This window comes from Emys orbicularis, chromosome 11 (assembly GCF_028017835.1).
Source record: "Emys orbicularis isolate rEmyOrb1 chromosome 11, rEmyOrb1.hap1, whole genome shotgun sequence".
NCBI classification, from domain to species: domain Eukaryota; kingdom Metazoa; phylum Chordata; order Testudines; family Emydidae; genus Emys; species Emys orbicularis.
The window spans coordinates 13357647-13384529 of NC_088693.1; the positions used below are offsets into that span (position 1 = coordinate 13357647).

The following is a 26883-nucleotide window of genomic DNA, read 5'->3' on the forward strand; positions in this document are numbered from 1 at the left end:
GGCGGCTGCAAACTTTCGCTTTCGATTCCCAGCGTCCGGAGCGTCGGTTGCGAACAACAGAAACTCCCCGCCCCGCGCTCAGTCCCGCCGCCCGCGCCGCTCCGGCCCGCCTGCCAGGTACCGGGGCCACCCCGTCAAGGGCACATGTGGCGGAGTCGGGTTGGGGCGGGCCGGGCTCGCTAGGGCCCCTCTGGCCGCTGCTGAGGCGCGGGCCCCGTGCACCCGCGTGGGGCAGCGGAGTTCGCCCCGGGGAGGGGTACGGCCCCAGGTGCCCTGGGCTCGGGTAGGGGGCCTTGTTTGCGCCCGGACGGTGCTTCCTTCGGAGCAGCAAACTAACCCCTGCTAGCAAAGCCTGGGGGGGCAGAGAGGGCCAAATCCGGTGCTGATCTACCCCGGTGCAGTCCTGACTACAAGGGAGGGAGCAGAGTTTGGCCCCAGGAGCTGAATGGCACATAGGTCTGGTTTCAGAGTAGCAGCCCTGTTAGTCGGGATCCGCAAAAAGAACAGGAGTACTTGTGGCATCTTAGAAACTAATACATTTATGCTCAAATAAATTTGTTAGTCTCTAGGTGCCAGAAGTACTCCTGTTCTTTTTACATAGGGCTGAGTTTGTGGTACTAGTTTTTGATCTCATAACGCTCCATGTAAATCAGAGTGACTCCATTACACTGATAGAACTGAGAGAATGCTGCCCTGGGTAGGGTTCTTACAGCCAGTAGGTGGTGGTCCCTTGCGGCATGAACAGTTGGCATTATTTCATGTTGTCTGGTTTAGTTGTTATGTGCTTCCACTGAGGCTGAATTATGGCTGACCTGGGAACCATATGACACTTTTCTGAGTGGTATATATTTAAATTCTCACCCATAGCCTTGCATTCAAGTATTATTTTGCATTGAATTGTTTTACTATTTTAAGATAAATTAATATATCACAAATGCATCTGAGATTTTAAAGTGTGACGTTCCCGATAGTTTTGTGTTGGTATATTTTACATGTTTGGGCTAGAGTTGCCAGTTTTGGTTGGATGTATTCCTGGAGGTCTCACCATATGACATAATCTTTAATTGGGGGAGGGATAGCTCAGTGGTTTGCCCATTAGCCTGCTAAACCCAGGATTGTGAGTTCAGTCCTTGAGGGGGCCATTTAGGGATGGGGGCAAAAATCTGTCAGGATTGGTCCTGCTTTGAGCAGGGGGTTGGACTAGATGACCTCCTGAGGTCCCTTCCAACCCTGGTATTCTATAATTCTTGGAGTCTCCAGGCCAATCCTGGAGGGTGGGCAACCCTAGTTTTGGGCCCAGATCCTGTAGTGAGCTTTGTGGGGGCAGACTTTTGCACTTGAGTGGATTCCTAGTGAAGTCAGTGGTGCAGGGTTCTGCTCATGAAGAACTAATTGTGGGATCAGGACCTTGGATGTGTGTAGATGCATTTACTGAAATGTTTGCAGATGCATTTTTCTGAACATCCTTGAAATCATTTGGGTAAATATGACTGCATGTATCTCACTGTGCAGATGCACCTATGTTACTATGTACGGTTGTATAACTGCTCCTGGTGTGCCAGCACATCAGCAACACTGCCTATATTTAATATCACCTTAAGGGCTTCTATGAACCTGGTCCTGAGGCGTTCTTTGATGGCCTTCATGATCTGAGGAGCTGATTCTCTTCTTACACCTGTGAAAATCAGGAGTCACTCCACTGATACACCATTGATTTAAAGGAGAGGAGATTTGGCATTGTGCCTTACATCAGTGATAGTAGCTGATTGTGCTTTTGTTGTTAATGAGCTACAGCATTTGCGTTTTGCCTTTAGAAATAAAGTTTCCCAAGGTTTAGAAGCATTTGGAGCTGGGATTTTGATTTTGTCTAGTACAGAAATTAGGGCCTGGAGGAGACCAGGAGGGGGACAGAATAACAGCCTTAATGCAGCTTGAGAGACCAAATTGCAGAAGTTTCCATTTAGCAGAAGTTTGACTCTATATTAGTTCTGTACACGTCACCCGCCTGTATGCTTTGCATTTCCAAAAGGGCAAAGATGGGATTGCAGAAATTAAAGAGGACATTGTTCAACATTTCCAATTAAATGATACGGACTCCTGGAGGCAGTAAAAGCAGTATTTAGGGGTCAGTTGATTAGCAGACTCTCTCAATTGAAGAACGAAAGAGCTCAAGAAAAAACAGAACTAGAACAGAAGCTAAAAAGGTTACAAGATATTCATAAAAATACAGGTTCAGAAAAAAACATATTAACAATTAACTAATATTGGTGGGAAGTTGAATATGTTGATGACAAATCCCATTGAAAAAGCCTTGAGGTATGCAAAGCAGATGTTTTATGAAAAATGAAATAAAAATGATAGGCTATTGGCATGAAAGCTTAGAGAAATTAAAGAGCAACATATTATTCCATCAATTAAGAAAAATCAGCAAAAGCTAGTTACACACCTGAATGAAATATGTGCTATTTTTTGCTGCTTATTATAAAAATCTCTATACCTGAGATACTCTAAGCTCTGAAGTTATTCAAAAATATCTGGAAATAGCAGGCTTGCCAAAGATGAGCAAAATTGATTAAGAAATAACCGAAGAAGAAATCCTAGAGGTAGTAGCAAGTATGAAAAGTGGTAAAACTCCAGGACCTGATGGCTTTCCAGCTGAATTTTACAAGGTATTTAAGGAGGTATTAGTGGGTCCTTTGAGAGAGGTCCTCCATGACATGTTGTTAGGGGAGGAACTTCTACAATATATGAAAGAAGCTACTGTGGAAGTTTTCCCCTAAAGATGGAAAAGACCTTACCTTGTCCAGTTCCTCTAGGCCGGGGTCAGCAACCTTTGGCATGCAGCTCACCAGCGTAAGCACCCTGGCGGGCCGGGCCAGTTTGTTTACTTGCCGCGACCGCAAGTTTGGCCGATCACAGCTCCCACTGGCCCCGGTTCGCCGCTCTGGGCCAATGGGGGCTGTGGGAAGGGCGGCCAGCACATCCCTCGGCCCACGCTGCTTCCCGCAGCGCCCATTGGCCTGGAGCGGCGAACCGCGGCCAGTGGGAGCCGCGATCGGCCAAACCTGCAGTCGCAGCAAGTAAACAAACCGGACCGGCCTGCCAGGGTGCTTACCCTGGCGAGCCGCGTGCCAAAGGTTTCCGACCCCTGCTCTAGGCCCATATCTCTGTTGTATCATGAAATCAAGATTTTAGCAAAAATACTAACTAGCCGATTGCAGTTTATGCTTTAGTTTATATAAATCCAGACCAAACTGGATTAAATAAGGATAGACAAATGTCAGGCAATATTCAGAGAGTATTTGGAATCATCCATAATGCCAGATCAAAAAAATCAATTTCTCTTGTTATCACTAGATGCCTTTGGTAGAATAGAGAGGAACTTTCTATTTCAAGTCCTGTCACATATGGACTTTGGTCACCAATTCCTTAAATGCATAACTGCTCTTTACACCAGCCCAAAAGCAGTGGTGCCAGTTAATGGGGTTAAATTTCCCCTTTTTGAATTACGCTAAGTGATTAGTCAGGGATGTCCATTGTCTCCTTTACTTTTTGCACTGGCTATGGAGCCTTTTGCACAGACGATAAGGAATAAGGATAAGGAATAACTATTCAGTAAAGAAACGTTTCTAACTTATTTAGAGATCAAAACTAATTTTAATTGGTCCGCTTTTCCCTGGTACCAATACTTTCAAGTCAGGTACTATGTTTCTCATTTTTCTAGAAAATATGTTTTATACAGAAAGCTAACTTTAATGGAAGTGATGGCATCTGGAAATAAAAAAAATAACTAATTTATATCAATCTTTGCAGCCAGCTTTCCTAACAGAAAATTGTCCATATGAAAATTTCCCATATGTCTGGGAAAAGGCTCTGGATAGACAAGTTACCCCAGAGGAATCGGGTTTGATCTGGAAAAGAGGACTAGCATCCTCAGTGTTACAGTGGTACCTCACACCAGTCAGGTTAAAAATACACATACAGACGCTCCCCGACTTACGCAAGCATTCCGTTCTGGAATGCCTTGCGTAAGTCGGAGACGTATACCCGACAATTACGCCAAAAAAAAAAAAAAGGCTTACGGAATTTACGGAACTTTTTCCATAAGTGTGGATTTGCGTAAGTCAGGTTTTCGTAACCCGGGGAGCGTCTGTATAGACTGAATAGGGATGAATATTGGAGAAATTGTGGTGAAAGAGGAGATTTTATGCATATATGGTGGACATGTCCGATCATTAGAGAGTATTAGGCTGCAGTTCACAATCAAATATCACAAATTATTGGATACTTATTACCAAACGATCCTTTGGTAATCCTCCTGGGGCTTCCTATTGGAAATGGTCACACAAAAGTAAATGAAGAATTAATCTCTCATCTGCTAGTAGCTGCTTGGCTATTAGTAACCTCTCATTGGAAAAAAAATAAAATATCCCAACCATTGAGGAATGGTTCAAAAATATGGGAGATTGTTTTTATGGAAAAATTAACACACCAATTATGTACCCAACAAAATACACAGAGGATGGATGGATGGATAGATAGATAGATAGATATTTGGTCACCTTTTATTCAGTACTCAGACAAAGTACATTCACTTGCAAAAAAACTCAGCCCACCTGTCCATTTTGTTTTAATATTAGCATTTGATAGACATACCTGGTCTGTTAAATATGTGCATATAGAAATTTCATTAAATTTAATAAAATAATTAGAAATGACAGAAGTATTGCAATGATGCTCGCTGTGTAATATGGTAACACCCTGTTAAATAGAAAGATCTGATGTTTATATATTGCTGTATCTCTCTTTAAACAAAAGCTAACTGTTGTAATGGTTGTTTTGTTGCTGATGTTTACATGGCAAGAATTTGTAAACTTATTAAAACTTCTTAAATAAATAATGGGTTCTTTTCTAAAGAAAGAAATTAGGGCCTGGAGTAATATCTGGATTTGGAGCAGAACCCCTCCAAATTGTGGCTCATCTAGATGAAGACATTTGGTCTTCAGAAAATGAACAGTTGGCATAAGTTATTGATATTGCGCCAAAAACACAGCCCTCTAGCACTTGAGTTAAATGAGAACTCGTGAAACTGCTGGTAGCATCCTAGCTAGTAGAGGGCAACATATCACCTTTCCTTCCTCCTCCCCCACACATACTGTCTCACTCACTGCATTACAACAGGCAGCAACTGAGTCCTATGACTCCAAATGGGCAATGTTTTAGTTTTAATCCACCTCAGTCATTGTGATGACAGCAGCTGGTTAAACCCAGCTTTATGTTCCTATATAAATTGTCAGGAGAAACAAGGACATGATAAGAAGATAAGGATCAAGCCTTCCTATATAAATTGTCAGGAGAAACAAGGACATGATAAGAAGATAAGGATCAAGCCTCAGACTTTTAACTAGCACAGATATTCGTAATGGGTGTGCTAATTTAACACCTTACAGTCCTGTGGCGCTGATTCCCTGCTGAATATGCTTTGTAGGATAAGAAGTTTTGAAAGCTGCACATGATGGCTTTGACTTGCTGAACTCTTCATGTAGTAGAAGTACTAAAATCTCACCGGGGCATGAATGCAAAGAGTTCTATAGTATTTATCTCAGTTGGTTCCTTGATTGCTTACAGATCTCTACTATAAGCTGTATGTCATACACAGAAGCAATGTATTTAGTGGTCTGGGTAGAGGCAACGCGTAACTGTTGAAAGTGTGTGTGTGTGTGTGTGGGGGGGTATTTTGAACCCACTCCCTGCAAAAAAATAAATAAAAATATAAACCTTGGCAGAAATGGGGGAGGCGTGACCCGGCTCCCTCTCTTCCCCCCCGCCCACATATGTCGCCCCTGGGTCTGGGCACAGGTCTGAGAGGCAGAAACTCTGAGTCAAAATCAGCTACTGATTCTCTCTTTAATCTTAGACAAATGACCGAGGCCAACATTTTCAAAACTGAGTGCCTAAAGTGAGGCACCAACACAAATGACTAGATTACCAGAGGTACTGAGCACCCACGAGTCCCTCTGAAGTTAACCAGGCAATTTATAATCCTTATCTATCCATCTTCTTATACTGTGCCCAGTTCCATGGTATCTGGGAGCCTGCTGAGGCCCCCAGGCTGGAAAATTTTGGTTTGAATCTGTCTAGTCTGTGTTGTCCTAGCTGCAGAACAGGGGTAATATCCCCTCCCTCCTAGGATAGTATTTACCACCTCGCAGAGGGATTGAAGGTTAATGTGCAAAATAAGATGCTGAGCCTGCAGGCTGAAACTCCTGTTGACAGTTGTCTGGGAGCACCATGGCAACCTGCCTGGAGGGTTCCAGGGGAGTTAGGAAAAGTCTGTTGGGGAAAGGCAGTTAGACCGGTGGGTGCTGGAGGGGAGGAGAGGGCTCAGTGGGGGTGGGGAGGAGAAGGGGCTTGAAGATGGGGAACATGATGAAGATGTTGGTAAGTGACCAGGAAGAAAGGAGAGTCAAAGAAGTATTCGGGGGTGGGGCGCAAAGTGCCAGAGTCAGGGTATTTAAGGGAATAAGGATATTGGAGGGATTACTGATTTAGACTGAAAGAAACAAGCAGAATTGTAGCCAATAGGTGGTTCTGTCTTAGGCCTTGTCTACACCCAGCCGCTAGTTCGGCGGCTGGGAATCGAAGTTCCGGGTTCGATTTATCGCGTCTGGTCTGGACGCGATAAATCGATCCCGGAAGCGCTCGCCGTCGACTGCGGTACTCCAGCTCGGCAAGAGGAGTACCGCGGAGTCGACGGGGAGCCTGCCTGCCGCGTGTGGACCGCGTCTGAACCGCGGTAAGTTCGAACTAAGGTATGTCGACTTCAGCTACGTTATTCACGTAGCTGAAGTTGCGTACCTTAGTTCGAAGTTGGGGGTTAGTGTAGACCAGGCCTTAGTGTGTAACCTGGCTTGACAGTCAGGGAAATAAACCACGTGCCTGCAGAAGGGAGAAGATTTGTCAGCTAAAAGTGGCCTGTACATACAGGCAGGGGGAGAGCTGTAAATTTTGCCTCATATCCCTCCCCACACACGCTCAGGTCCAGAGTTGTGCGGAAGCCCCTTCGTTTAGATTTGGGCTTCACTGTTTTGGCCCTTTCCCAAGGAATAACCCCCCTCCCATTCCCAAGAGATTTCCCTGCTCAAATCGTTGAAGAAATTTCAAGCCAGGCCCAAGCAGGGTTTTCTGGTCAGCACAGCTCCTGATGCAGCTATGTGGTCATTAGGGAGAAAGGACTGAGGAGTACCCCTCCTCTCCTTCCCTACTGCCCCATCCCCACCCCGCCCTGAAAGCTTCCCTCCATCTCACACAAGTGCTCTGCACTCCTAATATATTGGAAAATGGCCTTTGGAGGCCCCTTACCATCTCCTGAGGGAGGGCAGGAAGGAAACATAAAGAAATGATCAGAACATCAAATTAACTTTCTCTTGGTTACGTTATCCACTTCAGGAAGCTGTTCTCTACCCCAAACTGAAACATGCCCTATGTGGGAAAAACAACCAGCATGGCCAGGGAATGTGCTGGGATGAATCTTGCAGGGCCAAATTCACCCCAGTGCAATTTTATTGACCTCAGTGGAGTTACAGCAGGGATTATTTTGTCCCCCCAGTTTTTCCCTGATGATGAGTAGGAAGTCAATAAAATTGCACTGGGTTGAATTTGGCCTTGCAAGATTTAACCCAGCACATTCCCTGCCCATGCTGGTTGTTTTTCCCACATTGGGCATGTTTCAGTTTGGAGTAGATAACAGCTTCCTGAAGTGGATAACGTAACCAAGAGAAAGTTAATTTGATGTTCTGATCATTTATTTATTCTTGTTATTTGCTGTGCCGTTTTTGCTAATGTGAAGGGGGCAGAGTCTTTCAGTATTGTGTTAAATTAAATGTGTAAGTAGTGTAGTGTAAGTATATATCGAAGTTTTTATTTCTCCTTTCCCCAAAATAAATGCTCCGTGATTTTTAAGGAAACATTTGTGTGTGCGCGCACATCAGTTTGATCATAGGTTGACTAACAGGAATCAGTTTACATAAACGTTTTTGAACAGTGTTTTGTAGAAGTTCCACTGTTATTCATTATTTATGAATATGTTTTTATATATTATAGGTGGAGCTGGTAGCACAGCCTATTATTAAATTTGTCTGACATTTCCCATTATAAGACTGTGGTTTCACTTGCTTGTAACTTTGCCAATCTTTAACCATTCAGGCAGAAATTTTCCATGATGGATGTCTGTCTCAGGCTGATTTTCTTTTTTTTTTTCTTTTCTTTTGAAAATTTCAGCCAAAATGTTGAGCCATTTCCAAGAACAAGGCTAGGGAAAAATACATTGCCTTTTAGTGTATTGAATGTTAAGAAGATTCTTGTTGTAATGTTAAGAAAATTCAGGTGACCTTTTCTTTGAAAAGCTGTAGCTCTCCCAGGCCTTGGAGCAGGGAATTGAAATTTGGCAGGAAAGTGGCCTTTTATCCTTTTGCCATCCTTGTGAAAATCGGTCCACGTTTGGCTAAATTATAAACCTTAGAAAAATCTTAGTTTGCACATGCTCACTAGAGTATATTTATATGTGTGTGTAATATAATATGTTTAATTTTCCCCCTTATTTTTTGTATTATTTCACAGACGTCCAATCCAGAGACCCTTGAGGAGGATTACGATTCAGGTAAGCTTCTTTCTTTTCACATTATGGAGCAGATTAGAATTTATGAATTTATACCCTTCTTCTTTGAACTGAAATTTCACTACCGCTAAAACAAGTAAAGTTGAAAGCATGCAAATGGTTTAGTTGAAAGCAAACCAAAATGTACGACTTGGACAAGGATGTCAATTTTATGTTTCGTTAGTTTTATGTGGTTTCCTCACACAATTAAAAGTACAGTACAGGTGTGCTAAAGAAAAGATGTTTTGATGAAAGCCGTTTAAATTCAGTGCACCTTACTAACAATGAGATGCAGAACAGTCTATTTTTAGACTCTAACTGTGCAGAGAAATAGGTACTGTAGGTCAGCTGAAAAGTGTGGTTAAACTCATGCAAATTGTAAGAATTTACACAAACAAGTTAATAAGATACCTACTTCATGTAAAAAGTAACAGAGTCCTGTGGCACCTTATAGACTAACAGACGTATTGGAGCATAAGCTTTCGTGGGTGAATACCCACTTCGTCAGACTCTTTGTTGCTTTTTACAGATCCAGACTAACACGGCTGCCCCTCTAATACTTGATTACTGTATGTAGTTCTATAGAAATCTACCAGCACAGAAGAGTATACATCTCCGGGGATTGGTAATGGTATAAAGACCTTTGCAGCTCTTCATTGCTAGTTCTATCTGGGGGGTTATGATAAAAAAAAAAATTGATCTGACAGTTGTTTGGTGATTTATGTGAAACAAGATGGTGGCCCATTTTCTTTTTCTACAGTGCTGCTTAAAGTTCAGACTTGCAGGGAGAATGTGCCTTCTGTGGGTTCAAAGGGAGGGCCTGTGAGGAGCTGCAGAACTAAAGAGTGAGCTTATTGGGTGAGAACATAGGACTGGAAAACCAAGTGTTCACAGGTTTGTAGGATGAGGTGGATATCTGGCAGCTCCAGAATGTTGATACTGAGCCTCTTCTGTTCCTCAAAATCAAAATGGACTCCCCACGCTCCTGAAATTCACATTAGTGGTGATGCATAAAGGATTGGAAGAAAGGTGAGAAGGCCTGGAAGAAGGATGGGATGATGGGACCACCCAGACAGGGAAGTCAACATGGACAGTGGGAGGAAGAAGAGTTCCTTCTGGGAAGTCAGGGAAAGGCACTTGATTGGAACAAAGGTGAGGGTGTAAATGTAACCTGGTCTATAGGACAGAGTCCTTACAGGCTGCACATTGATTTAGGACAGAAAGAATTGGCCTGGCTGGGGTAGGAGGAGAGTTAAAGTCATGGCAGTTGACAAGTGAATGAGCAAGAATAGGGCCAGACTGGGGCTTATATAAGGCCTTTGCTTCCTTGCTTTATTGGTAAAGGGAGCCAAAAACTGCATATCCTTACTGTGTCTCTGAGGTAGAATGGGAGAAATGAAGACTATGACAAAAGAAATGATCAGTAAGTAATTTTCCCTTATCATCCCAAGTCAATTTAAAAAATAATGATTGAAAGCTTTAAAATTTGCTGTGCATTAAAAATGTGTTTGACATTGGATCACTGCATTTCTCTTAATTGTTTTATTATCTAGTGTCCAGCATGGATACAGAGGAGGAAAGCTTAACAATTCCCATCAGTAAAGATGTTTATGAAATCCTTACAAGACGAGAGAGCTGTCTACGTGACCTCATTGAGAAGAAGTTTGGTTGTATATCTCTTTTTAAGAGTATAAGATGTCCCCTTGAAGTATACAGGAAAACCCTGAAGGAAGGAATTGAGATATCTGTTTGGATGGATGATATGACAAGACATAATGCTGATGCTTTGGTGAATGCAGCCAATGAACATTTGCACCATATTGGAGGCCTTGCTCTTGCCCTGGCGAAAGCTGGTGGGCTAGAAATTAAACAAGAGAGTAAACGTTATATTGAGCGTCATGGAACACTCACCACTGGTCAAATAGCGGTAACAGGTGGAGGCAGGCTTTCTTGTAAGAAAATTATCCACACAGTAGGTCCAAGATGGTCTGCATATGAAAGTGAGAGATGTTGTCAAACACTTGAGGCAGCCATTATAAATGTCCTGAAATATGTTAATGCTCCAGATAATAATATAAAGTCTCTGGCTATCCCTGCAGTGAGCTCAGGAATTTTTGGCTTCCCACTAGATTTATGTGCTCATGTGATTGTACAGACTATAAAGAATTTTGTTGAGCTAGCTCCATTATTTGGCTGGGTCAAAGAAATCCACTTGGTGAATGTTGATGAGCCCACAGTTGCAGCAATGAAAAGGGCCTGTGAAAAGTTGCTGGGGAGGAGTGACATCAACTCACTTCAGGAGACTCTGCCAGCTTCAGCAAACCAGCTTCAAGATTCCATCACAATCAATGGTCTTCACCTACATATCATAAGAGGACAAATTGAAGATCAGCAAGTAAGTCTTCACAGTGGACCCTGAGGACCCTGATCTTGTGAAGTGCTGAGTGTGGAGTTGCATCCCAGCACCTTGCAGGATTGGATCCTAAGAGATTAGAGGGCATGTTGTATTGATCGAGTAAATATGCATCTTGTCCTCTTGTCTTTAGCCACCCAACATTAGAATCAGTGGACCAAAACAATATATACCCAGGTGTCGTCTTATAATATAGCTATTGAATTTGAAAAGTTTTCTTTCTGAGTGAGCCCTGCTATGAGAGGATAGAAGACAACAACATATAGAATAAAGTTATTGACTGTCCTGACTCTACGTTAACATTTACTTTTTTTTAATGTAATATTTTAATAGTTAACATTTTTTAATGTATCCCCAAGAAGTTTTCTCTCCTAGCTCCTATCATGTCCTGCTTTTTTTGTTTTTTCCTGGAATGGGACGAATGCTCCTCTGAAGATGTCTACACTACTGGCTAAATCGGCACTGCTGCGATTGATGCAGCGGTGTTGATTATGCGGGTCTGGTGAAGACATACTAAGTCGATGGGAGAGCATCTCCCATTGACATAGTGCTGTGTAGACACCACTGTAAGTTGACATATATTTATGTTGATTTCAGTTACGTAACTTGAGTAACTGAACTAGCGTAACTTAGATTGACTTATAGCATTAGTGTAGACCAGCCCTCAGTCTCACTATTGGGGCATTCAATATATACTACAACAGCTTAAGATATTTTCTAAAACCAGTGTACACATCATCTTTAACCAGTATTTTATTTAATTTATTATAGCATGGTAAAAAACATGGCAATCCTAGTTATGGGCAAACCAGAAAGGGTGATTAGATTGGAAGCTGCATCACCTGATAGTATTTGTTTGAAACAGACCGTATTTCACAGAATTTTCCATACCTTGTTTGTTAAAGAAACATCTTGACTCCTTAAGAAGTTTGTTTTTATAGATGTGGAAATAAAGGGCAGCAATTATGACCTTTGGTTGATGGGGGAGAAATTCTATCAACTGACTATAGAAAGTTATATTTCTTCTGAGCAATTGAATGGGTGTAGCCCAAAGCCTTGTATTTTTAGTTACTCTTAAACAGTCAAGCTAAGGTTAGACTCATTATTTCTGTGGTCAAAATACCATAAGCAAAAATTTTGCATTTCACAAACTTAGTTCCAAATTACAGCAGCCCTAGGGAGTATGTGGTGGGCAGAAGGAGAAAGCTTAGGGATTTCCATCCTCTCATAGTGCTCCTGCACAGAAGGCAGCCATAATTTTGCAATTCCTCCTGAGTACACAAGATTGTGAGGACTATTTGCGTGACCGGCAGTGCTTACTACTTTAAGGCTACATCTACAGTACACACCACTGGTGGTGGTGTGTAGGCTACATGTAGCTACATGCCACAGTGAAAAGCCTGCTGCATCTACTGCCTGCTGCAGTGTGTAGCTACTCATGTCAGTGAAAGGCTCTGGCAGAGGGAGACGGGGAACATTTCAGCAGCTCCTAGCTGCCGGAGCCTTTCACTGCAGTGGAAAGGCTCTAGGAATGGCCCCCTGACAGAGCCTTTCCATGCGGAGGGGAAGGGCTCCAACAGTGGGGAGCTAGTGGACCCTTTCTCTGCTGCTTCCTTCCCCATCTCCCCTGCTTGATTGCTGGAGTCTTTCCTTGCACTGGGAAAAGGCTCCAGCGGCAGGGAGGCAGTAACACTACAATGCTAAAAAAAGCAGTGTAGATGGTGAGGCACAGCTTGGGTGAGTAGAACGAGTGTAGGGGATATACATAAGCACACTCTTCAACTGTGTCTTTACTCTACTTGCCTAAGCCTTACCTCACTGGCTACACTGTTATTCAACCTGTCGGGGGGGGGGGGGGGGGGTGAGACTGCGCTGTTATGTATTCTACACAACATTGAAAGAAGCATGTAGTGTAGATGTCCCTTAAAAAGTGAAGTTTCTGGATGGATGGAGTTTTTATAAGAAAAAATTCCACCAGCTGCACAGGTACATTTGAAGTGGGGATCTGACTGCAGTGCAGGTAGAATATGCATTTACCTGAAGTGAAATATACTGAGAGCTTGTGTTTTTGTCTTCCAGACTGCAATTATTGTTAATTCTCTGGTCATACATGATGATCTGTCAAGAGGAAACATTTCAAGAGCAATTCTGCGAAAAGCAGGCTCATTTCTTCAGCAGGAATTTCTGTTTGAGTCTCAGAAACTTCCTCTATCTTGTGAGAAATTCATATTGACAAAAGGATACAATCTGGCCTGCAAGTCTGTGCTCCACATAGTATGGTCATCACAAAGCAGCAATGATTCACGCAAGGTGATGTTCTGTTAGAGAGGATTTTCACTCCTCTGTTTCATGTCAAAAAGTAAAATAAGGTCTAAAACTCTCCTTTTTTTCTGCAGGTACTAAAAACTGCAATGTCAAGATGTTTGCTTAAGATTCAGGAGCCTCCATTTCCTTCAATTTCCTTCCCAGTAATTGGATCTGGAGTATTACATTTGGCAAAGGATGAAGTGGCAGATATTATGATTGATGAAGTTTTAAGCTTTGCAAAGGAACATCCTGGGAGGAAGTTAGATGTGTATTTTGTGATCCATCCAAATAACAGTTCTGTCTACAAGGTAAGGTATTTAGTGTTAACTATAAGTAGAAGAACTCACAATAACCATGAAGAAAGTTTCCTTGAATTTCTACAAGCTAAAGTACTTTACATACCAAACTATATGTTACATTTGTAACAATAGATAGCAAGCCTCTGGTGTGTCTTGTGAATAAACCCAGGGGAAGATCAAACCTGGCAAGATTGGACTTGGAGTTTGAATGACATCTTTCCCTGAAAGAGACAATAAATGGCAGGGGACAGGAATCAGCCTATATAAGAAACAAATCCTCAGGGACTATGAATTCTAGTCTAGCGTTGCAGAGTGCTTTCCCCCTTTTGCCCAGTTGCCCGCTTTCTCCCTGGTGCATGGCTCTGCGGAAGGAAAAATGTGCAGACGGGGTGTCTCTGCTGGTTCAATTGGCAGGAACTTCAGACAAACTCTGACTGGAAATCCACCAGTCCCCTGGGGAGCTTACTTAGTTGCCTTCCTATCTGTAGCCCCAATGGCATGGCTGTCACTTAGGCCTCCTGAAGTTCCTGGGGCATACAGTATACAGTGAAGTTGTTGCTTCCAACTTACTGGGGACTTCCTAACGTACTTCTACTGAAGTTATGCAACGGGAAATGCACTTAGCAAATTCTGTCAAATCATCTCCTGTAGCAATGTATTGTTACAAAGGACTTTGCCTTCTATGGTAGACCAGGCTGTAGACACCTGAGGCCAAATTGTCTGCTGGTGATTTCAATGGAACTGTCCTAGTTTATGCCAGCAGAGAATTTGGCCCAGATGATTTATACACGGCTGTTTTAGGTATCTATATACATAAAAATATAATTATAAATTATAAATTGATGCTGTTCTCGTTGAACCCAAAACTCCCACTGACTTCAGTAGGTGAGGAGTGAGCCTGTATACTGTAGCAAAAGTAATATACGGCACAATAGAGTGTGGGCTGGCCAAAAGGTTACATTATGCTCTTGCTTCTGCTCTGAAAGGCTATCATGGACAATTAAATCATACTCAGGACCAAATTCAGATGTGAAGTGTAATGTGGTATCAGTAACTGGGTGTAAGGGAGTCCGAACATAATTTACATGCTGAAGATCTGGAAAAAGGGGTAGCCAATCCTACCCTCTTGGTCCTTCTTGTTAGTTGCTTTTCCTGATACACCATTTCTTCCATGCCACTGATGTGTAGATTACATCAATTTTGACTCCTAGAGTCAAATAAACCGACTTATACCCACTCATTGACATGTAACTTACACCACCTTGCATGTAGACTCTGTGTTGCCCCTCAGTTTTAGAAGTATTTACAATAAAAATTTCAAAGTTTAATTACAATGACTTTTGCTCATCTATGCTTTAGATCTACAGTGTAGTTTCTTCATTTTTTTGTCAGTATAATTCAGTGTAAAATCTTATTTTCTAATGTAGTATTAATTTGCAATGTACTTTTCATGGTATTTAAAGATGATTTTTATCATTTTTTCTATATGTCAGAACTCTGACAAATTACATTTGGTTATCATTTGTCTCTGTGTTTCCTTGGACCACATGCTCACACTGCCAGTTATTTCACTAATGTGCCAAAGGCTGTCCTGTCCTTGCCACAGGCCTTGAAGGCTAAAAAACAACATGAATAGTGTATTTTCACTGCTCAGGGATGTCAGTCTGCAGGAAGCCCAAACCCACTGTACAAAGCAGTGCTCTTCAGTGGCTTTCCACATGAGACTATGGAGAGGACCTTTGTGACTTAGGTAAGGGGATAGTCAGTGCATCACAATGCACAGCATGGATCCATCAGCATAAAACTGTAAGTAGAAGAAATTGTTTCTGCTCTGGCCCATAAACTATAACAACAGCCTGGCCGCATGGGTTCCCCACATATTACCTCCAGATGAAACTGGGGAGAATGCCACCCACGCATGCCATCCATGTCCCTGTACAAAGCCCCGGAACCAGGCTTGGCACAGGAGACCAGCATCAGGCCCTGTGTGAAAGGAGACTGACTAAAATTGCTTTCCTAACAGAAATCTGGAGAGACAGACTCTGTTCATTTGTTAGTGGTTTGACACATAGCTGGTTGTAAACTGATCCTAAATCTTTCTTTGTCAAGGCTTTCCGAACCAAGTTTGATTCAGCGAAAAGCAAACTGGGACAAGATGTGGAATGCAACAGAAGTGATGATTTGGGTGAGTAAGGAGCACAAAGGGTGAGTAAGGTTCTGAAAATGATACTCTCCTAATAAATATCTTTTATCTGGGGGAAACCATCACACAAGAGCTCCGTGTTTAATTTTTGACTCTTGTTTCATTGTTTGTCAGACTGGGTGATAAGAGGTGAAGAAGACAATACTGGTTTTGGTATATTGGGGAAAATGTGTTACCTCTTCTAAAATTGTGTTTTGCAAAATTAGTTTTAGTATTATGATATTTAATTAGACTCCTTTTGACTTATCGGATTCTCATTCATGTAAACAAAAATCTAACTGTTGAGTTAACTATTCAACTCTTCAGACGCTTTGCATTCTTTTGCCCCTTGAAGAACCCATGTCATCGACATTGATGTTATCAGGAGTTAGGGCTGAGTACTGATCTTTGAGTTTGCTAGTTCAAAAGCAGTATTTCTTAAATGTGAATACAAACTGGAGGAAGCTGAGCTTTGATAGTTATCAATCTCTCTAATCAATCATCTTCATCCCAATTCCTACCATTTCAGGAGCCAATGGGTATGGTAAATTGTTGACACAGAAAGTTCTAGCTACTCTGCTTTGGCACCTTCATTCCAGCTCATGCAAACAGATACAGAACATGATCAGCACCATCCTGTAGAACATAGGATTTGTCATATCAGACTCAGGGCCTTGCTGCCCCCAGCAGTGTTTGGGTAGCTTGATGCTTCACAGGAAGGCTGAGTGCATTTTAATTACTATAAAGTTCCAGAGCTTATTGTATATGTTTAATTAACAGTAAAACCTGTACCTGCAATAGGCAGTCATGTCTTTAGTTACCACTTTAGAGTTTCCAGTACAGTTTTGTTCAACTTTTGGCCTGGTCGTGCGAGATGTTGAGCACCGTCAGTACCAACTGCAATCAGTGGGAGTTGATGGCACAAAGTACTTCATGTGATTGTGTCCTGGAGCCAAAGGGTAAAATTTCAGTTCAAGAGACATGAGGATGGCGTCATGGGTTGGCGTTCCTTCCCTCCTTGTAGGCAGGCAAGTTGTATTTGCGTTGTGCCTCCTATGTTCAAATGATTGCAGGCAGCACTCCAGCCTATTACCATTTCCATCAATGGACTCTTTATTATAAGCTGAGAATGTTGTCATTTGAAACATATTCTAGCTAGCCAATGCAAAGCGAGTATGAGTAAAACACATTGATTTTACCACTGATTTACATCCTACTTAAAAAAAAAAATCCAGAGAGAACACAGATGTAGTTAAAATGCAAAAGGTACTTCATTTATTCAGAGCCAAACTCCAGAAGGGATTTAAAAGGGCTCCTTTGTGAGTAGGACAGTGTCCTCTCCTTCACTTCCCCGTAGAACTACAATGTAGTCTCTTAACACAAAAACAGCCCTAACAAGAGACTTAAAAGCAAGATTTATGTTTTCAGTCTGTATAAATATTTAATTTCATCATCTCCAGTGTCTCCTGAAATAGCAGCTTCTGCTTAAACCACACGTTAGAGGAATGTGGAAGAACATGAAAATTAAGAACAAGTTTCTAAATGGCTCACAGAAGAGGAACTACCATTTAATTTGACTTCAAAATGTAATGATGTTATACACCTGGGATGAAACTGTATTTATTAATTATTACTAGGGCCAAATCCTGGTCCCACTTAAATCAATGAGAGATTTGCCATTGACTTTAATAGGAGTGGAATTAGGCCCTTACAGGGAAATTTTCAAAGGCAGAATTGAAATTTAATGGGAGTTACATGCCCAACTGCTATTTATATCTTTAAAAATCTACCCCTTAGTGTCTATCGTAATATCCCCATTCTGAATGTATCATAAGGGCAATAAGCTTTCCTTGTGCTGCAAAGTCTCAGGCTGCATACAGAAATTTGTGACAGCACTTGTGAACTTTTCAGTCTACCAATTGCTCTTGTATAAACAGTATTTCTTTCAGGGTCACGCTCTGACAGACAAGCTGAAATGGAGAATAAAAAAACTGGACCAGCCATTGAACTTATTGGAAACCGCTGTGAAACACTGGAAGCAGCAAAAATATGGATCAAAAACATAATGCAAGTCCAGGAAAGTCACCGTATCGTTATCGAAAACAATCACATTTTTAACCTTAGCAAAAAAGATCATGCAGAACTGTCTCGTCTGCAGCGTTTTGGTGCATCCATATCAGAAGAAGTGGTTGGTGGAAAGGCGAGATTAGAGATTCAAGGTCCTCCTGATGCTGTAATTGATGCGGTGTTCTTGATCGAAAATTTACTGTGTGATGTGCAAGAGAATAATAGAGCCAAGCAAGAAGAACTGCTGCTGTCAGAGGGTCAGTGTAAAACATAAAAACAAATATGAAGCAGAAAATATGTGTGTGTGTTACTAATATTTAGATGAGCTTGTATTTCAGTTTGTATGTATGATGAATATACAGCAGTGTCAGATTAGTCTGTGTGCTTAGATACTATGGTAATAGGTACTATGCAAAGCCTTGAAAGACCGTGTGTTAGTTTGTTGACTTCAGTTGATTCACTGGGCAAGATTCCAGTGGGTTGCAGTTTATCCCACTGGGCTGTTGCTGTTGGAGGCGGACATGACTGCTGCCAGTCCTCACTCTGGGAGTTCCACTAGGAAAGGCAGCCTAAAGGTCTAGCCAGCTGAGGCTCCCTGGGAGACGTATTGAATCAGTGCATACCCTTGCTGAACTTGTCCTGCATACTTTGTATGTTGCTTGCTGCCACTCCCCTCCTGGCAGCAGACCTAGTGCTATCAGCTTCCCACAGATAGAGTTGCTCTGGTGGGAGTGAATCAGGCCCTTTGACTTCAATATAGAAATTACTGAAGTCAATTAATTGATTTCAGTGGAGTTACAGTAAGAATGAATTTGAAACCTGTACCAAATACCACCTCAATGGGCAACTTTCTGTCTTTGAAATATCCCCTTTTTCCAGGTCAGTTTTATTTGGCCTGTAGTTAAAGTTAGACAACCGTTTTTCCTGGACATTTTGATGGTCATTTAAGATGGGTTCCCTTGTATAAAAGATAGATACACAAATGCAGAGATATATAATGGGGATGATACATCCTGTGTCTCTTCTGTTTCTGACTTTTCATTGGTTCCTTTAGTGGAACTTGATTTAACAGGCATAATATATTCAGCAAATTTAAATGTAAGCTGTAACATCCTTAGCAAAGTTGAATCAGTTAAAGAATTTCTAGATCTGGACAGATATTTATCTTATTTAAATGTACCAGAGTGTAAAAAGGTGCTGTAGTGTCCATAGCCAAAGTTCATTGAACTCAGTAGAAGCTTTTTCACTGACTTCAGTGAGCTCTGGATCAAGCCCCAAGTGTCCTTGATATTTTTTAAAACAGAAATCTTAAAATTAAAACTGATGTAGCAGTAAACTCATGACTTACTGGCACTAATCAGTTGACCCTTACAGCACAAAAGAATACAGAATATCCCAACCTCCCTCAAAAGAACTCCTAAGTCATCACTGCCCTTATCAAAGGTCTCTGTAAGGGGGGGGCCTTGATCCAGATGACCCAAACAGCTTGCTTCAGAGAATATGTAACACTCTTCTTTCTTAACTAAGCAACCAAAATAAATGATTAACTTCCTCCTCCACTGACTTTGTTGCATTGAGGGTGAGTTTAACAAGCTGAAAGTCTTAAATTATTATTGAATATTCTGCTACTTGTATCCAGGCCAGCTGGAAACTGATTATCCTCCAGAAAGATTCCGAGACAAGACAAGGGATACCAAAATGCGTTACCAGATCTTTCCAGTAGAATCATACTGCCAGGAATTCAAGGACCGAGAAAAACGATTTGAAAAAGCTGGGCTTCGTGTTCTCAAGGTAAAGAGAGTGTCCTTGGTAAAATGAATCTGAAGGAATCTTAAGGCATCAGACATTTACAAGAACCTGGATGGAATTAAGAAGGATACATTTTAAAAAAAGAATAAGATCAAAATCAGTTGGCTCCTTATAATACTTGAATGAACTTTAGTGAAATTGTGAATGAAATCTAGATTTATTGCTCAATTAAGATGACTGTTTAAAAAACGTTACAGCTGATCACTCAAAAAGATGCAGTTAAATCCTCATTTACTATTTCAGAAGGTACTATATGCTTATTTTATATTTTGCAGCCTCAAGTCCTCAGTTATAGCAATTTCTCAGGGATCAAGGAGCTGGTTCCGCTCCTGATGTAGTCAGTAGTAGATTCCAGGCTCTACTTTTAATGCATGAAGGGAACGTGAAGATGTACAGCATATACATAGAGAAATATAAGTCTCTGTAGTAGATGTATCCTCTGTGGGGAGGAGGGAGCATTATCTAATGGATATAGCAGGTAACTAGAAGCCAGGACTTTTAGATTCTGTCTCTAGTTCTATCACTGACTCACTGTATGACCTTAGTCAAGTGCATTGACATCTCTGTGTCTTATTGGAAGAGAGATTGAAGCAACAGGGACTATTTCATTTAGCGGGGAGATGATACAGAGGAGACATGATAAAGTTATACAGAATAATGAATGGTGTACAGAAGGTAAATCGGACACTTCTATTTACCATCTCATAATACAAGAACAATGGATATTTGATTAAATTGAAAGGCAGCTAATATAAATCTGATAAAAGGAAATGCTATTTTACACATTGTACAGTTGCCCTGTGGAATTAATTGCCACAAGAGCTCAGCGGGGTTCAAAACAGGATTGTACAGTTCTATGGATATGAAATCATTCACAGTTTCAGTAGAGGGACATAAACCCGCATGCTTCAGAGCATATGCTAAATCTCTAACTGAGTGGGTCAGAAAGAAACCTCTTCTATGGACAGGTTATTCCATAACTGGGGTTCTTACACCTTACCCTGAGGCATCTGGTGTGGGCTGTTGTCATAGTCAGGATCCTGGTTTGGATGGACCACTGATCCATCCAATATGGATGGCTGTGCCGCCCCAAAGTTTGGTGCCTACCTGAGGCACAATGCCTCCTACATCCTCTGTGATGCAGAACTGTGCCTGAAAGGCACAATTCAGTCCAAAGACTTTTCTCAGTGTGGACTTTATCTTGTGAGAAATTGAGTAAATTTAACTCTCACTGAAGTCAGGATCCTCACAGGATTCTTTCAGCCCCTGGCTGGATCAGGTCCTAACCACATACGCAACTTTCATTAACATTTATGGTTGTTACTTACATCTGTACCACACAACTCGCCCATTAGAAATCACTGGAACAGGGCACAATGGTGCTCCTATTGACTTCAATGAGAAGCACTGGGGTCATGGTACTTTTTCTCCTGAGTAATTGCACACTTTAGATCTATGCACGCTGTACTACTGATTAACTCAAACTGAAAAAAAAAAATGCTTGTTAGATTGAAGACCGTAAATTATACGAGTGACAGCGTGTGCTTTCAATGGTATGGATCTATAACTGTCTGTTTATACTACAGTATTGTTGTTTATATTACAGATAGAAAAAATACATAATCCTGTTTTATCAGCTGCCTTCCAACGGATTAAAAAATGTGTAGAAGGAAAAACTATTGGAAAGCAGATATGCCATAGATTGTACCAGCGTGTTCCTGCTCAGTTCTGTAGCTTGGTATGCAGAGCTGGATTTCAGAGAACATACTCCCCTCCACCAGGTAGTTTACTGCTTTCCTTTTTTACAATGCTGTTGAAAAATTGCAGAAACATGCCATTAATAGTGTTTATATAATTCTGTTCGAAACAATAATGTAGCCATTCTACCCATGTGTCAGTTTGCTAGTATTGCATCATACAGAACAGTAAGGACTGGACCAGCGGTTCTCAACCCACAGGCCGCTTGCGGCCCAATCAGTACACAGCTGCGGCCCATGTGACATCCTCAGGGCCATACAGGTAGTATGTATATTGTATGGATGTGGAGCACATAACACATAGAGAGCTGCATATGCAGTCCACAATGGTAAATAGGTTGAGAACCACTGAACTGGATGTTTGAATGTTTAGTGTTTTCACTTGGAGTGTGCACTTGATGATAGGAATATTTTGCTTCTTTAAGCAAAACAAACAGTAGTTGATTAGTAAAGTTCAGCTTAGGTCAGAAAAATGGCATCTTCTTATACAAGAGATCTATTTTTTATATGTGTTTAGTCATATCCACTTACCTTCAGAACAATAAGATTTTACTTTACACTTTTCACTCCTGTTCGTACAGCAGAGCCCATGCAGCTCTGGGAGAATGAGCTGGCTTCCATTTTGGTTTGTGCATCATCAATAGAATTGTTATCACAGATCTAACTGCAGAATCTTTATTACTGATGATGATGTATGAGTTAGAAAGAACCCAGCTTTACTTTCAGATCCCAGCTTGAGTGTGGCACTGACAGTTGGGGGGAAAAAAGCCATATCTGATTCTCTGTTCCATTATATTGGTTTTACAGTAGTGTAAATCCACTGAAGTTGATGGCGTTACAGTGGTAGAAGACTGCTTAACAGAGTCAAGGTCCAGCATCTTTTCACTTGAAAACTGAACAAATTTGATATTAAGCAATTTTACATACATTCAAGGATCCATCCAGTGTTCTTGGAATATCATTTAAGAAGCTTCTGCAATAAGCTTGGTGCTTTACAAAATGTACTGTAGAAGAAGATGTAGTCTCTGGACTAAGGAGTTTACAGTCTAAATAGACAGACAGTGCCTTTCAATCAAGTGATGTAGAAGGTGGATTTGTCACAGTGCAGGACTTTGGTGGTGGTGTTTCTTTTACTTTCTTCCTACTTTCTACTGCAACGGCTCCTAGTTCATCTAGGCACCCTGGGGGCACTAAACAAATGTTTTGATGGGTTGATGGAGGACACCATACCGGTCTCCAAAATTCCAGCCTCTCCTTTCCCTGTGTTTGCAAACGATCTGTCCCACTTTCTGGGTGCTTGGTCCTCAATCATTTCAGACCAATGGGTTCCTCAGTGTCAGAGAGAGGTTTTATTCCCTCTATTTCCTTATCCTGAAAGCAAAGGGAGGTCTGGACCAATTTTAGGCCTGCATAAACTCAACAGAAAAAGATAAAAGCTTTCTATGGTCTTGCTTGCTTCCATTATCCCCTCCCTGGCACCCAGAGACTGGTATGCTGCCTTTGATTTAAAGGAGGCATACTTCCATATGGCGATCTATCCAGGGCCCCAGGAAGTATTTAAGGTACCAGGTGAGCCATTTTCACTTCCAATTCAGCGCTACCATTTGGCCTGTCCGCAGCTTCCAGAGTTTTTACAAAATGCAAGGCAGTGGTAGCTGTGTTTCTGAGGATATTGGGTGTGCAAGTGTATCCCTACCTGGATGATTGACTGGTGAGAGGCCAGTCCAGAGTTCAGGTACTATCCAGCATCTCTCTTATCCGGTCAACTTTCAAAGCTCCGGGACTGTCAATCAACATGGAGACGTCTATCCTCTTCCCCATTTCAGAGGTTAGAATTCATAGGGGCACTCCTGGACTCGACTCAAGCCAGAGCTTTCCTTCCATGGTCAAGATTGCAGACAACTTAATCAGTTGTTTTAGATGTCAAGGCTCACCCAACTATGACAGCATGGAATTGCATGAGGCTTCTGGGGCAGGCAGCCTCTTGCACATATGTAGTCCGACATGCCAGATTGCACCTCAGGGAACTACAGACTTGGCTGGCCTCTATATTATCTCTGAGCTGTCACCCTCTAAGGCTTGTGGTGAGGTTACTCTTTCAGATTTTCGCTTCTCTGGACTGGTGGACAAATCCTGTAAACATATGTGTAGATGTTCCTTTATTCTGCCTCAACCTTTGCTGATGTTAGTGACAGATGTGTCTGCTCTGGGTTGGGGGGCTCATCTAGGTTCCCTTCAGATGCAGGGATTATGGTCCACAAGGGACTTGTCTCTACACACAAATGTCAGGTCAGGGTTTGTTACTCCATATCAAAGGTAAAAAGCCTGCACATATTCTAACAGACAGCACAATGGCAATGTCCTGCCTCAACAGGCAGGGAGGGGCCCGCTCATTCCAGCTCTGCCACAAGGCAGTTCAACTCTGGGATTTTTGTATTCCAATTTGACCAACCTCACCTTCCAAGGGTGCAGAATGAGCTTGAATGCAACCTAAGCAGATTGTTTGCATCACCCCAGATGGTCTCTATGTCCGAATGTAGCCAGGTGCGTTTTCCAGCTGTAGGGGACTCCCCAGGTAGACCTGTTTGCAACAAGAACCAACAGGAAGTGCCAGCACTTTTGCTTCCTTCAAGGTCACATCAGAGTTCCCTAATGGACAGTTTCCTGGCCAGGCAAACTCCAGTATGCGTTCCCACCAGTCCCACTTCTTCACAGAGTTCTGCTAAAAATCAGACAGGAACATGCTCCACTCATATTTGTAATCCCAGGTTGGCCTCAGGAGCACTGGTTCTCCACACTCCTCTCCCTTTTGATAAAAGCTCGGATACTGCTTCCATTGGACCCAAATGTAATTTCTCGAGACCATGGTCACCTACTCCACCCAAACTTGCAGGCACTTCATTTAACAGCCTAGATGTTTCATGGATAGATCGTTGGGAAGAGTCTTGTTCAAAAGAGGTTCAGGATGTGCTCTTAAGTAGTAAGAAGCCATCTACTAGCTCTGTTTACTTGGTGAAGTGGAAATGATTCTCAATCTGGAGTCTTGCTGACACACACTTCATTCCAGCATATCTTGAGGGTCCCAGAACCCGGCTCCAAGCCAAGCCCATACGTCTACACTGCAATTTTATAGTTCCGCAGCCTGAGCCCTGCGAGCCAGAGGCAGCCTACGTGTGCCAGCAGCAGGTGTTTTATTTCAGTGTAGACATACCCCAGGTGGAATGCACATGTGCAATCACTTGAAGAAAAAACAGTTCCTAACCTGTTCCATAACTGTTGTTCTTAGAGGAGTGTTGCACATGTCAACTCCATGACTCACCCTCCTACCCCTCTGCATCGGAGTTTCTGGCACAAAGAAACCGAGAGGGGTTGGGGTGGCTCCGCTCTTTATGACTGGTCACAAGGATATGTAGCGGCAGATGGAGCTCAAGCTGCTCTAACGGGTACTACGGAGGGGAAAAGTTTCTGACAACAGTGCACAGGATATGCACACTCCAAGAATGGAATGGACAAGTGCATCACAACTAGAAGAACAACAGTTATGGAACAGTTTAGTAACCCTTTTTTCCCCCTGAAGTCAGTGGGAATTGTACGCAGGTATCTGGGGGTAGAATATGGACATCAGCATTTAGAACAGAGAAAAGTATCAGCAGACATTTCTTTCTTCAATTTTTTTTACCAGCATAGAAGGAACATTGTGAAAGGTAATAGGAAATGCAATCCAGAATCAAGAGGCATCTCTAATCTTTAGGGCTGGAGCCATGAGAAAAAATGTCACCCTATTAAGAGAGAGACAAAGTGGGTGAGTAGTATCTTTTATTGGACCAACTTCTGTTGGCGAAAGAGACAAGCTTTGAACCCACAGAGAGCTCTTCTTAAGGTCTGGGTGGTGAAAGAGACAAGCTGAAGAAGAGCTATGTGTGGCTCGAAAGCTTGTCTCTTTCACGAACAGAAGTTGGTCCAATGAAAGAGATTGCCTCACCCACCTTCTCTCAAATATCTTGGAGAGCGACATGGCTACAACACTGCAAACCCTAATAAAACTCATTCTTTGGAGTCTATCATTTTCATTTTTTGTTTTTTTTTATTTCCAGAACAAAAATATGGAGCTGGCATCTACTTTATCAGGAACCCCAGAAACCTAATGGAGGATACCAAGGAAAAGTGTGAAATGGACCATCTAATTTGTGTATTTGAGGCTGAGGTAGTAACAGGCTTATACACTGAGGGCAAACAGTCTTATATTGTGCCACCAGCAGTTGATGCAGATGGCATGACTGTATATGACAGTGTAGTAGATGATGTTCACAAGCCTGAAACCTTTGTCATTTTTAACAGTAATCAGGCCGTTCCACACTATATATTGACATGTTCCCAGATTTGGGCTGAGGGGGTCAGTGCCTTACTAGGCAACCAGGGGCCCGGTAGATGAGAGTTCATCAGAACCACGGGACTTAGGCGTTCCCCAGAACAGAGTACAGAGAGCATCCTGTTAAAACCCAAATAGTAGCATATCTGACACTACTGCAGTAGTGTGGTGATGGTGCCTTACCTAACAAACTTGACACATCCCTGTTGGTATATACAAGAGCTTAACCAGTATGATAACCTAAGGAAGTTAAAACTATATATAATTTTATATCTGAAAGGTACGAGATACAGAATTCAGTTCACCATTCCTGGGGTGGTGAAAATATATAGCTTCAAAAATATGCAGAAGTTTTATTTTTCTATAAACAGCCACAGTATGTACACTGCATTTTATTTTACTAAGGCACCAGAGACGAGTAAATATATATTTAGTCACAGAAATGTCTGTTTTATAAAAGCCTGAAACAATATTTTATAAACTTAAAAATCACACATTAACAAAAACCATCTAGTCCAAAGTAATCCATTGAGATTAAAACGTATTTAGGCTGTTCATTTTATTTTTAATTCTGCTTTCACGGATTTAGCTAACCGTCTACCATGTGTTTCAACAACAGCTGTGTCATCTTTTGAAGTGTTATTTTATAAATAAGTTTACATGCTTATAAAACATGAATTTATTTGTGGTGTCAGTAGCGATAATTGTGTTGCTATCATTTTTATTAGCTGTATGAGATGCCAACCACTGTAGGTAAAATGTTTAAGATAAATAAAAAAATTGCATGACCAAAAATAAATCAACCTGTTGATGTGTTCTGATTTTTCTCCTCCTCTTAACAGGACATTAAGGCTCCTGACTTTGACAATAGTCAGACTTCAGTTAGCTATCATGATGTATTCAGCATGGCCTTTTATGAAAGATTTTATGAAAATAAAGCATGAGTTCTGAACCTGGGACTAGCAATCATCAGAGGGCCACATACAGGTTTCAGGGGGATTATGACCTTACTTTATGGCTAGCT

General features: G+C 41.8%; 1 protein-coding gene across 1 annotated transcript; it reads left to right on the forward strand.

The window, feature by feature from the left end:
• Positions 1-43: 43 nt before the first annotated feature.
• On the forward strand, positions 44-26667 carry PARP9 (poly(ADP-ribose) polymerase family member 9). Its single transcript, XM_065413333.1, has 10 exons — positions 44-117; positions 8620-8659; positions 10210-11051; positions 13149-13379; positions 13466-13684; positions 15785-15860; positions 17807-18181; positions 19564-19715; positions 21340-21514; positions 25585-26667. The coding sequence occupies exons 3-10, from the start codon at positions 10218-10220 to the stop codon at positions 25920-25922; spliced, it is 2400 nt and encodes a 799-aa protein (XP_065269405.1). The 5' UTR covers positions 44-117; positions 8620-8659; positions 10210-10217; the 3' UTR covers positions 25923-26667.
• The last annotated feature ends 216 nt before the right edge of the window (positions 26668-26883 follow it).

What these genes read in the sequence shown, in the direction of transcription:
- PARP9 (XM_065413333.1), top strand. Translation starts at nt 10,218, where the DNA reads ATGGATACAGAGGAGGAAAGCTTAACAATTCCCATCAGTAAAGATGTT. An exon ending in GACAAATTGAAGATCAGCAA is followed by an intron (nt 11,052 to 13,148) that starts GTAAGTCTTCAC and finishes TTTGTCTTCCAG; the next exon opens with ACTGCAATTATTGTTAATTC. An exon ending in GCAGCAATGATTCACGCAAG is followed by an intron (nt 13,380 to 13,465) that starts GTGATGTTCTGT and finishes TTTTTTCTGCAG; the next exon opens with GTACTAAAAACTGCAATGTC.